Source organism: Ranitomeya imitator, chromosome 8, assembly GCF_032444005.1.
Source record: "Ranitomeya imitator isolate aRanImi1 chromosome 8, aRanImi1.pri, whole genome shotgun sequence".
NCBI lineage: Eukaryota > Metazoa > Chordata > Amphibia > Anura > Dendrobatidae > Ranitomeya > Ranitomeya imitator.
Genome location: NC_091289.1, coordinates 177,851,984 through 177,865,849, shown reverse-complemented (window position 1 = coordinate 177,865,849; position 13,866 = coordinate 177,851,984). Strand labels below are relative to the sequence as shown.

Genomic DNA, 13,866 nt, shown 5'->3' with positions numbered 1-13,866 from the left:
CAGGAAAGTGAGAAAATGAAGACACATGATTGGTTGCTATGGGCAACATATCTACCTGTGCTAGTTTTTTTTTTATACACTTAGCCTATAATGTAATATGGCAGAATCTGATTATTTGCTATAGGAGTTTTAAAAAACAGGCATGAGCAGACTTTTTAAAACAAGAAAGCCTATATAACCAGGGCAAAACTACTATGAATGCAGGCGCAGCAGTCACGCTAGGCCCTGATAGACCCAAATTCCCTTCCACAACTAAATACCCAAGTATTATAAGTGGCACATGGTAGGTGGCCTTGTTACCGATTTTACGTTAGGGCCCAATAAGTACAAGTTATCTTGGATGCGAAAACCCATGATACAGGGGTAGAACTATATTTGGTGAATATGTTGCAGTTGCACTTGGGTCCATGGACCCACGATAGTTGGGAGCCTTATTAAAGACCCATGATAGTTGGGAACCCTATTAAAGACCCATGGTTATTAGGAACCCTATTAAAGACCAATGATAGTTAGAAGCCCTATTAAGAACCCATGATAGTTGTGAGCACCTGTTAAAGACCCATGATTGTTGGTAGCCCCTATTAAAGAACTATGATAGTTGGGAGCCCCTATTAAAAAAATCATGCTTGTTGGGAGCACTATTGAAAACCCATGATAGTTGGGAGCCCTATTAAGAACCCATGATAGTTGGGAACCCTATTAAAGACCCATGATACTTGGGAACCCTATTAGAGATCCATGATAGTTGGGATCCCCTATTAAAAACCCATGATAGTTGGGAGCCCAATTATTTACCCATGATAGTTGGGAGCCTTTATTAAAGACCCATGATAGTTCTGAGCCCTATTAAGAACCCATGATAGTTGGGAGCCCAATTATTTACCCATGATAGTTGGGAACCCGATTAAAGACCCATGATACTTGGGAGCCCTATTAAGATCCCATGATAGTTGGGATCCCCTATTAAAGACCCATGATTGTTGGGAGCCCTATTAAAGGCCCATGATAGTTGGGAGACCCCAATTAAAGACCCATGTTAGTTGGGAGCCCTATTAAAGGCCCATGATAGTTGGGAGACCCCAATTAAAGACCCATGTTAGTTGGGAGCCTCATAGTACTGTACAGTGCTGATAGTTGAAGGCCAGGAAGGAAAGTTTGCATTAGGAACCATGAGCTTAAAATTTTACCGCTAGTTATTAAAATGTAAATGGGTTCCTAATAATGATCAATCAGATTATCATTGAGTTTTTAAATTGAAGACCTATAGATCCATACATTTATTCTTTATCCATGTCTATATATTATTACTCTGAGATCTCATCCTTAAAAATGCAAGACACTCTGCCCCACTTAAAGGCAGAGGGAAACAATGGTGTCTGAATCGGAAATCGACCAACCAATCAAACCTACCAAAAATCCTAAATGAATATAAGATATAACCCTAGATTTTAGTCACGTCATATACCATAATGTTGCCTTATTATAAATAGTCAAAATACTGCTGAAAACTGAACAATTCTGAAATAAATGTATATATTCATATCCATATACTGTACCTTATTTGTATTAGGTACCAATTTAAACAAACAAACAAAAAAACAAAAGGAAACAAAAAACTCCAGGTCTGAAAACATGAGGCTGAGTCACCAGTCTTGCAATTTTTTTTTTAGTCCTTTCACTTGAATATTATCTTTTTTTTTCATTTGTAAATTAGCATCTGAAAAGTCAACATTCTTCTCATTTGCTTGAAAAATAGTATCATCTGTTAAATTAAAATTTGACTTTGCTCATTTCTTGGTTGAGTCATTAAATAGGGATGACCTAGTAGTAGAAGTTCTGACCTGAATTTGTAGGAATAGCATGACCAGGATGCTACGCGTTTTTCTTTATGCGCCAAGCCATTTTTGAGAGGGAGAGAAGAAGAACATCAAGACTTCTTCGAGACGTCCTTTTCCTTGTACCACAGTCCTCCGTTGTAGATGTGGCTTTGGTTTTGCAGAATTTCGGGGGTGTTGCCAGAGTACCTTAAAGATATGCATTGTCTTGTTATCCCATGTATGAGTATAAGCACAGGAAATACAGAAAAAGGTTCAAAACCATGTGCCATAGTCAAGAGACAGCCAGTAGAGTCCCTTCTTCAGGGTGGTGTCACCGTTGCCCATTGCTTTCTATAGGGAGCATGCCCTGGTGAAGGTTTCTGTTGTGTTTGGAGTCCATTGTGTCATGATCTTCCGTAAAACTATCAGGACTCGGCACTCCATCTAAAGAGCTTCCACAGCTGGAGTTTGGAGACAACATGTCTTGCAGGAGATTTTGCTGGACCATACCATTATCTTTATTCATTCTGCTCCTTTGGTTGCCTTCTTCTTCTTGGTCGTCAAGAAGTTTAGCAAGGAAATTGATGTATTTCATGGCCAGACGTAAGATTTCGTTTTTGCTCAGTTTCTTATCGGGAGGATGAGTTGGAATCAGTTTGCGGAGTTCAGCAAAAGCTCCGTTCACATTTTGCTGCCTCCATCTTTCCCGGCTGTTTGTGAAAATGCGCCGGACTACCTTTGTATGAGGACCTCCTACAAAACCAAAACGTAATAAAACAAAATATATTACATTACTGAACTGAAGGTGCTAGGTTTTCTCAAAACAATTTATGCAAATAAGTAAAAAGTGCATAATAAAACATAATAGAAAAAAATCTTATTGGCTACTATGGTTAGCATTGAAATTAGTCAACTGTCCAAAAATTATCCCAATAAATGTATGGCTATTGGCAAACAAAATTTTTGACTTTCTTTTGTAAAGTGGCAAAAAAAAGAGTATCTCTCTATCTGGAGGACCCAGCACATCTGTTAATTATACTGACAGCTGCTTGATCTTCAATGAGAATTGTGCAATTCCTCATATCTCCTCTGGGGATGCTGCAGAAAAAAATAAACACTTGCTTTTGAATTTTCTTGCAGATTATTGCTGCTTACTGGGGGGTTTTAACAGCTGGACAGAAACTTATTGAGAAACTAGCAAATTGGGATTATTCAAAGTTAAAAACTGATTTTCGTTTTTTAGGAATATTAAAATAATGATTACATGTAGAAAGGTTGTAATTGTGTGTTCAGAATAAAATGAAATAATTATTTTTTATATGGTAGCTGCAATAAGTGTTCTAGAGATGTTGGAAATTGGCAGAATAATATAAATAATGTGCACAAAAAAAACTTAAGAAACAACGGTGAAATATTGTTAAAAGCTTTGGACTTACCCTCAGTAACTTCCACTTCGTATGGCCCGGAACGCCTCTTGACCCTTACATTATTATTGAACATTGGGAAGGTTTCCGTATCATCAAAATATCCACTGTAGAGACAATAATACACTCACTTATATTTTTTTCAAGGTACATAGAGCTGAATTTTACTCATTTGTAACCATTCTTTAATGAGTTTAATAAAAAAAAAACATGAAAATAGAGATTAACAATATAATTACAATCTTCAAATTGATTGATAAAAATGTAAAATGTTATGGGAAAACTATAGAAATGACATTTTGTTAATGTGTACTCATTTTTAGATATTAAAATTAGCAATGTAGAATTGTTTTATATTTTTCTGAAATGTTTTAGACATCCCTAGCGAATTTGTCATAGGATAATATTAGAAAGCATCATAATGGCTATTTGGTATTTTTAAGATTTACTTTTGGAATGCGGCATCAAATCATAATAGTTTGATTTATTTGGCATTAAGGAAAGAAGTAACAAAAATATGTTAAAAAAAATACGTTTACATAAATGAATACTGGGAATAGAGAGATAAAAATTAATGTAATATCAAGCCATGTTTTTAATTAGAATAATAACAGCTCAGTATACAAGATACATAATAAACCTACAATATATTCAACACAATATCTATTTTTTTCTCTTCTATCCCCAACTATACTGCATGATCATTAAAAATATATATATATTTTATTATAATAATAATTGATGTTATTATTGTTAATATTATATATATATTATGCAGTGTAGTTGGGGATAGAAGAAAAAAAAGATATTATATTGAATATATTTTAGGTTTATTATGTATCTTGTATACTGTGCTGTTATTATAATTAAAAACATGGCTTGATATTACATTAATTTTAGTTTCTACATATATATATATATATATATATATAATTGATACAAAACTAAGGGCAGTAAAGGTTGGATAATATTTGCAGTGTATACTACTGATATGCATTGCGTACTAGTATTGATATTGTATTATTATTTACGTATTTATTTATTTTTCTTGTAGATGATTTTTTTTTCCATGATTTGTCTTAATATTACGAAATATAAAAAAAAAATCCCATTTTCATTTTTTTAAATTTTCAAATATATTTAATTATTTAATTCACTAACATTTCAAGTCACCGCGAAGGTACTCCTATTCTGAGTGAATAGAGGATAATTCTTTTTTAGGATATTTTTGTGATATATGAAGCGCTAAAGATATTTTTTTAGCAAAAAAAAAAACCAAAAGGGAAAATCAAAGGAAGTAATACAAAGATTCATTAAATAAAATGACAAGAAATGGGAAACAGGGCAGGAAATGGATACAGTTACAACAAGAGAGGAAGCAGTAGGCAGGATGTCTATGGGATGTTGATATACATCCATGCAAGGTTTTAGTAAAAAAAAAAAAAAAAAAATACTTTAGCATGTATAGAATAAGGAACATGTAAAATTAGGAATTGGACCTGTAATGGTGCAAAGGAAGAAGAAAAATCCTTTTTCCTGCAGGATATTGATTATTGATCTGCTGCTTGATATTTTTTTTAATTAATGTGCAGAACTATGGCCAGTTTTGTACAGTTCAAATCATATATTAAAGTGAATTGATTTAGATTGTGAGCCCCTATGGGGACAGCAATGATAATGTATATAAAGCGCTGCGGAATATGATGGTGCTATATAAGCAAAGCATCATAAATAATAGATAAATATTCTACATATTGGATTTCAGATTAATATATCTCCAATAATGTAGAATCTGCCATAGGGGAATAGTTATAGGAAACCCCACATAAGAAGACACCAGTGTTATAAAGGGCACATGGTATTTGGGGGTCTCATTAGACATTTTGCATCAGGACCCTGGTGCTAGTCTATACTTGCTGCTCCCTAAGGTCATTGTGATCTTCACAGGTAATGTGAGAAATTCCATATACATCCATTAATTAACATTAGAGGTAATGATGATGTGTTGCTGCTATAGAAATAAGGATAAGATAAAATATTCAATCATGCATGAAAATACTTTACCCAGGACTCATCATCCATAGAATGATAGTATATGTGTTGTGTGCATGTAACCGATATAAGAGGTGCTGGATGTGATGGTTTCAGCAGGATGTGCAGAGATTTGCTGTGGGTTTGGTGGTTTTGGCTTTCCTCTTATATTCACCTTACCATGATGATCTGGAGGTTGTTGTCTGAGCAGACAATAGAGAATCAGTGATGAAATAACCAGATTATCCTATGTTCTAATTGTGGAAGATTTGTCAATTCTGGTGCCTGGGAAAGTGGAGAAGCTACGTGGCAACCAGGTATCAGCTACAAATCTGCAAGCTTAGAAGGGGCATACATAGAATATTTTAGCATCACTGCACAAGTTATTTGGAATGTGCAGAATACAGAAGAATCCATCTGTGTAAGTGCAATAAAGGATATTTCTATAAGGAGATGTGACCTATGTAGCTGCATAGTGAGAGGAGATCTCAGGGGGCGAAGATCAATTTCAGGGCTCAGATCTGATAATCATGTAGTAGATTCTGTGATCTACATTGTGGTGTTCTGCAAGTGATCACTATATTCAATACATGACTTTACTTGTACAGTCTGCAGATCTGCGTACTAAGGAATAAGCATCACTTTTGATCGGATTTGACACGTTAGGTATAGCTGCTATTGATTTAAATGTCCTGAATGCAATAACATTTCAGTTTGCTGGATGCTCTGCGGGTGAGAAGCTCTGCGGGTGAGAAGCTCTGCGGGTGAGAAGCTCTGCGGGTGAGATGCTCTGCGGGTGAGATGCTCTGCGGGTGAGATGCTCTGCGGGTGAGATGCTCTGCAGAGAAACTGTTGAGAAATGTATGAGTCAAAGGATTCTGCAGAGAGGGAGAATGTATTTCCATTTCAGTGGGATGCTCTGTGTGATGATGAGAAGGTGTGATGATGATGATGAATGGATAGTTCGCTGTATACAAGTAAGAAGAAATGCAAAAGACATTATTGGGATGTGCAGGAACAGTGGGTGGTGTCCAGTGATGCTGCAGATGACAGGTGCAGCGGTGGGTGCAGACCCTCCAAGATCAGGACTCATAGGAGCTTAGTAAAAGAAATAACATATCACTGCTACCAACCTGTGTCCGGGGGTCAATGGCTGACTCAGTCCATACAACATGGCTCTGCCAGCTGCGTGCAAGGGGAGAGTATCTGGAGGACTCAGCTGCACCATTCGGGCTTCAGTGGTTTGCTCAGCTTGTGGTCCAGTCAGTAGAATAGGGGGTCTGCAGAGCTCTGTGGTGGCAGTAAGGGATGGTCCAGAGACTGGAAGAGGAGCTCTGCACAGCTCTGTGGTTGGAGTCAGGGGGGCTCTGCAGAGCTCTGTATTTGTAGTCAGTGGGGTTCTGCAGAGCTCTGTAGCTGCAGTCAGGGGGGCTCTGCAGAGCTCTGTTGCTGGAGTCAGAGGGGCTCTGCAGAGCTCAGTAGTTGCACTTAGGGGGGCTCTGCAGAGTTCAGTAGTTGCAGGCAGGGGTGCTCTGCAAAGCTCTGTGGATGGGGTGAGAGGGGCTCTGCACAGTTCGGTGGTCCTCAGGCTTTGCAGTCTCAGTTCTTGCTCTCTGGCCTTTATATTGGTGGATCCCTCCCCCCTCCTGAGCAGCTCAATCACCGGCACAGCTCTGGGGGGGGAGCAGGCGGCCGCCCCCTCATTCACCCCGCTCAGCTCCACTCCAGTGCTGGTCTCCGCCTCTGCTGGGGCTCTGGCAGGAGATGCCACATCCTGAGGAGAGTCTCCCATGTCGGTGGACAACCTCTCCATCATCTTCAGGGACAGTGCAGGAGGAGGAGGACAGGCTTCATGCCACCACTGTCACCTCCCACTGAATCCCTACCTGCAGACATAGAGACGTACAAACATGAGAGCAGTGATATCAGAGCATCACCCAGCTCATCCACTCATCCATCATCCATCCATCCATCCACAAACCCATCCATCTATCCATCCACCCATCCATCCACTTATCCATCCACCCATCCATCCATCCATCTATCCATCCACCCATCCATCCACCCATCTATGCACAAACCCATCCATCTATCCATCCACCCATCCATCCATCTATCCATCCACCCATCCATCCACCCATCTATGCACAAACCCATCCATCTATCCATCCACCTATCCATCCACCTATCCAGCCACTCATCCATCCATCCACCCATCCACCCATCCATCCACCCATCCATCATCCATCCACCCATCTATCCACAAACCCATCCATCTATCCATCCACCTATCCATCCACCTATCCAGCCACTCATCCATCCATCCACCCATCCACCCATCCATCCACCCATCCATCATCCATCCACCCATCTATCCACAAACCCATCCATCTATCCATCCACCTATCCATCCACCCATCCATCCACCTATCCAGCCACTCATCCACCCATCCATCTATCCATCCACCCATCCATCTATCCATCCACCCATCCATCTATCCATCCACCCATCCATCTATCCATCCACCCATCCATCTATCCATCCACCTATCCACCCACTCACCCACCCATCCATCCACCCATCCACTTACCGATCCATCCATCCATCCATCCACCCACCCACAAGACGAGCAGCAAAAATCCGCATCTGCGAAATCATAATCCAGGCACCTACAAATATCTATAAGAACCATATATAACAGCCCCCTATACCATAGTTCAGTGGTTGCCAATCTGTGTCCATCCAGCAACTTGGCGTGTAGCTGTCAGGGCATCCAGGGAGTTGTAGTTCCACAATAGCTGCAACATTACTATAGCCATCATCATCGTCATCATCGTCATCACTATGCTGATAATCATGGTACCAATCTTCCTCATGCCCAAAATGTACACAGTGCATTCTCCAAATACTCATTCTCAGTCTCTATCTTTTCCGTAGGATATTCATGCATTCTGGTATCACTATGGGAATCACAAAGAAGCCCCCCCCCCCCCATCTTCATAGAGGGTCGGTGTAAATTAACTGCATGGCAATAAGTGGGGTTAAATGGAAAATCTGGAGGGGGCAGTGGATGACATAAGGGTAGATCATTCACTGCTAATGCAAGTCTGTCTACAAAGTTCTGTTTGTCAGCTCAAGGGTTAACAAGCGAAAGGAAGACACTAAATTGAAAGCATATTTTACCACAATAAACATATTGGATTATTGGTATTATCCTTATCATTTTTTCATAATGTTGTGAGTAGTAATAATAATGATAACAATATTTAATAATATTCACAACAAAATATATAAGAATAATAACAATAACAGCAACAATAATAATACAAAACAATATGTATTATTATTATCTATAATAATAATTTAAACATTTTAGACAAATTCAGGAAGAATTGTAGTTTTAGTTATTCTTCTTCTCATTTCCTACAATTAATAGGTATTAATTATGGTCAATATAGAGATGATGATGAAGAGGAGGATGATAATAATAATAATAATTCCTTTTTAATGTCACATCTAATCTCTATGATGTTATGTATAATAATACTGTGACATAAGCCACTAAAACAACAAATGAAGATAATCATTTTAAGCAGAGTCCCCTCTCCTTATATATTTATGGGGTTGGCACTAAATACATTTGGTAATCCGCATTGTGTCAGTGTATTTTTTTGAAATAGCAGAGAAAAGTGGCAGATAGAGTTATGAAGAAAACCCATTATTCCATTACTGTTTATGTTATTATCACTATATTCTTCTCTGAATATATATATATATATATATATATATATATATATATATATATATATATATTATGATAATAATAACAGAATATATATATGTATATATATATATATATATATCAGAGAGTAAAATAATAATAAGTGTGTGAGAAATTGTCCATAACTCACTCCCAATATACTCTGCTCCCTGTGATGCTCGCACAATACAGACACATTTGCTATTATATTATCCTGCTGTTATTACATCAATATTTAAGAGAAGAAAAAAAACGAAAAAAAAAAAAACAACAACAATAAAGCTCCCCAGATGTCTGCACCTATACGATCGCCATGTTCTAGGTAATCACTCGCGTTTATATTTGCAGTTGTATTTTTCCTGCTCATTATCATCTCTCCATTATAAAAAAAAAAATGGAACGTTCCCTTTTTAGTCTTTTCATGATTTTATCTTTCTGATTTCTGGCACATTTTCTCAAAATGGTAATTCCCAATCTCCAGGCAAATTAGTAGTAATGATATCCGTGACGTGGAGCGGAGGGGGTTAACCCAACATGACAAAGACACACCCTTTGTGGTCTGCAGCATATGGATCTATAGGTGGCCGCCTTTGTAATTCTGCAGACTGTCACTATAGCAATAATATAGAACGTTCTGTGCTTTGTATGCGGGTTTGTTTCTGTGTGTGTTTCTGCATTTCTAGGTGCTGTGTATGTGTTTATGTGGACTATGAGGGCATAGTCTATTGTGTCTATGTAGCTGTGTGTATGCTTACATGTGGATGTAGTGTTTATGCTGATATGTTTGTGTTTAGCTTTTTTTTATGTTTATATATTTATGTTTATCTACGCGTTTAGCATGTTTTATGCCTGTATGCTTAGATGATTAGATGTATGTACTGTTCCATTATTTGTATTTTTTTGTGTGTGTCTATGTTTATATGTTGATGTGTATGTGTAGAGTTTAATATGTTTTGTGCACGTTATTGTGTATATCGGTGTGTTGTGTTATTTTATGTGTATTTATGTATTGTATGCGTTTTTTTCTCTGCCAAGAATCCTCCATTCTTTCCATCCAAAATGATATTTCTTTCCCCCACAAGCAGCAGGACGGATGGATCCATCTGTGTTACCGGGGTGATCACTGTACCCCTGTGTGCTTTATAGCCCAGTGTATAATATCCAGAAGCTGTAGCCTTTATCTCTTCCAGTAATGCCCCCCAGTCTCATCATCACCCTCAACAATAATACGTCGGTGCACAGCACTGTGCCTACAATCATCCATAATAACATAATACACAATGTAGAATAAAAAAAATCTGTACACAGCACCCCCCGACTGCACCAGCACCCCCGACTACCATCCGAATAATGTCATAATAATAACATTAATAACGACATAGTAACATAACAATACCCTGAATGCTGATAACAATGTGATCATAGTAATACAATAAAACACGACATCTACAATAGTAACGATATGTGTGTGTGTATATCTATTTTTTATTTTTTTTAAATATATATATAAATATAAATATAACTATAAGTATATATATATATATATATATATATATATATATATGTATATATACACACACACAAAAATATTCGGAATTGAGAGTCCTCAGTGGTTGATACATTTTAATGGCTACTGATGATATATATCTCTCCTGTGTATATTATATATATATATATATATATATATATATATATATATATATATATATATATATATATATACACACGTGTGATGCACATAGTATACATACGCTATGAATTGATCAAATTATCCGGATTTTATTATTTTCTGTACAGATTTTTTGTAAACGAATGTGATAAGCATAACAATATGATTAGACAAGATATTTTTTCGTTTATTATTGTATTATTTTCAGTAGATATTTTATGTATGTTTATAAATGTATTATATATATATATATATATATATATATATATATATATATATATATATATATATATATATATATATATAGAATGAGAATAATACAATAATAATACACACACAGACAATATGGCAGCATGATCTCTGTGCGATGTCTCGGTGATCCCACCCGACATCTGGCTGCTCGATAGCACATCGGAGAGTCGGATCGGTGGCCGATGTAGAAGGATTTGCTGACGATACGATCATCGGATGAGACAACAATTAAATAATCGGTCGGCCCCAATATTACAGGTGGGGGGAAGAGACATTTACAAAGACGATAAGGACTAAAAAAAAAAAGAAGAAGAAGAAGGGGCAAAACACTGCAGCTGTGGGAGCTGCCATCTCCAGCCCTGTACACACGTGTAGACCCCGCCATAGACGTGCACCCCCATATATAATCACCCCCCCCCCATATATAATGACACCCCTGGTTATTCTCTGCACCCCCATCCTGTCATTATCCCACCATTAGCAGCATAGTAAGGTACAATCCCCCCTCCCCATCTAATACCATACAGTCCCCCCTCCCTGACTGTATGGGGGACCCCCGGCACCTCCAGCTGGACTCACCGCCCGCCTTCCAGGAGCAGCAGTGAGGGTGGGCGCCATGTTGTGGCCTGGCTGCAGTGCTGGGGTGTAGTGAGGGGAGTAGCCGGGGCTGCTGGCTCTGCACTCGTTTCCTATTTAGTATGGAGAGAGGAACACTAGAGCAATGTGTCCAGGAGAGATAAGCCCCGGCAGCAGCGGCCAGCCTGCCCTGATAAGCCCCCAGCCCACCATTATCACATCACTCACTAGTATTAGGGGGACATTTCATCCAGGGAAGGAGGGAAATATTGGGAAGGAGGAGAATATGTGTGTATATATATATATATATATATATATATATATATATATATATATATATATATATATATATATATATATATAGATGAGTGTGTGTATGTATGTATGTGTATATTTGTATGTGTGTATGTGTAAATTTGCATGTATATATGCAAATTTACACATACACACATATATACATACATATACGCACACATACAAATGTACACATACATACATATATACACACAGACACACATACATACACACAAATATACAGATATACACACATACATATATATATACACAAACATACAAATATGCACAATTATATACACACACACACATATATACACACATATATATACACATACATATATGCAGATAAAAATATACGGTACATATACTGTACATATATACACACATACAAATATACACATACATACACACGTACATATATATATATATACAGACACACACATACATACACATACATATATACACACTTCCACACACAAATATACATATATATATATATATATATATATACACACACACAAATTTACACATATATACGTACATACACGCACACATACAAATATACACATACATAGACAGATATATACATATACACACACATACAAGTGTACACATATACACGTATAGACACACACATATATATACAAATATGCACACTTATATACATACATACACATATATACACATGTGTACACATACATATATACAGCTACAAATATACATATATACACACATACATACACATACATATACACGCACACGCACATACATATATAGAGATACAAATATATACTTATATATATAGACAATGCATATATATATAACATATACAGTACATGCCACGGACTTCCTTGGCCCCCACCCTGGATCTGCCCCATCCATGTTCCCCACAGTCCCTATTCCCTACTGTACATGTGATTTGATAAAACTAATGTTTATTTGCTCCTGCTAATAAAGCGTCTTTAAACTTGAGTTATATATACACACACACACACACATATACAGACACACACACATATATACACACTCTGCAAGCAAAAAACTCAGTTGCATGTTATATGCCGGCAGGGGATATCACCCACAAAAGAGCTAACACCAACTCCACCATATATAGGAGGGCACGGAGTGCATCAGTGTATAAAAATTGATAATTTTATTACAACATTTCAAAAAATAATTATGTATATATGTATGAAAACTGTAGTACAAAAGACACATTCAGGAAAAAGCAGAGAAATTGGGGTTACTGTGTTGTAACTGTACAATATTGCACGTGTCCCAAAATGGCCAAACAAAGCAAGATGACTATTGTTGCAGCAATATATCACTCGGGGTCAGAAGTTATTAGGTAGATGTATAACACACAATGTGCACATCACTGCATGAGATGTATCCCGAATGTGATGCACGGTATCCCACAGAGGGCAGAAAGGCACTAAGGTAAGTGTCTATAGTGCAAATGCACATGCCCCAAAAAGTGCTATCGTGCAATATATCAAGGAAAGGTACCGCTCATTATTAGATCAACCCTGTATCTAAAAGACACCTGTCCACACACTCAATCACACTCCAACCTCTCCACCATGGCCAAGACCAAAGAGCTGTCTAAGGACACCAGGGACAAAATTGTAGACCTGCACAAGGCCGGGATGGGCTACAGGACAATAGGCAAGCAGCTTGGTGAGAAGGCAACAACTGTTGGAGCAATTATTAGAAAATGAAAGAAACACAAGATGACTGTCAATATTCCTTGATCTGGGGCTTCATGCAGCATTTTGCCTCGTGGGGTAAGGATGGGTCTGAGAAAAGTCCAGAACTACACTGGAGAACCTGGTCAATGACCTGAAGAGAGCTGGGACCACAGTCTCAAACATTACCATTGGTAACACACCACACCATCATGGATTAAAATCCTGCAGGACACACAAGGACCCCCTGCTTATGCCAGCACATGTCCAGGCCCATTTGAAGTTCATCAGTGACCACATAGATGATCCAGAGGAGGCATGGGAGAAGGTCACGTGGTCAAATGAGACCAA

General features: G+C 37.7%; 1 protein-coding gene across 1 annotated transcript; it reads right to left on the bottom strand.

Moving 5' to 3' along the window:
• Nucleotides 1-1,514: 1,514 nt before the first annotated feature.
• On the bottom strand, nucleotides 1,515-11,604 carry TAL1 (TAL bHLH transcription factor 1, erythroid differentiation factor). Its single transcript, XM_069737964.1, has 4 exons — nucleotides 11,534-11,604; nucleotides 6,406-7,158; nucleotides 3,254-3,348; nucleotides 1,515-2,570 (listed from the first exon to the last, which is right to left on the bottom strand). Exons 2-4 carry the CDS (start codon nucleotides 7,086-7,088, stop codon nucleotides 2,149-2,151), a joined length of 1,200 nt encoding a protein of 399 aa, XP_069594065.1. The 5' UTR covers nucleotides 7,089-7,158; nucleotides 11,534-11,604; the 3' UTR covers nucleotides 1,515-2,148.
• Nucleotides 11,605-13,866: the final 2,262 nt, after the last annotated feature.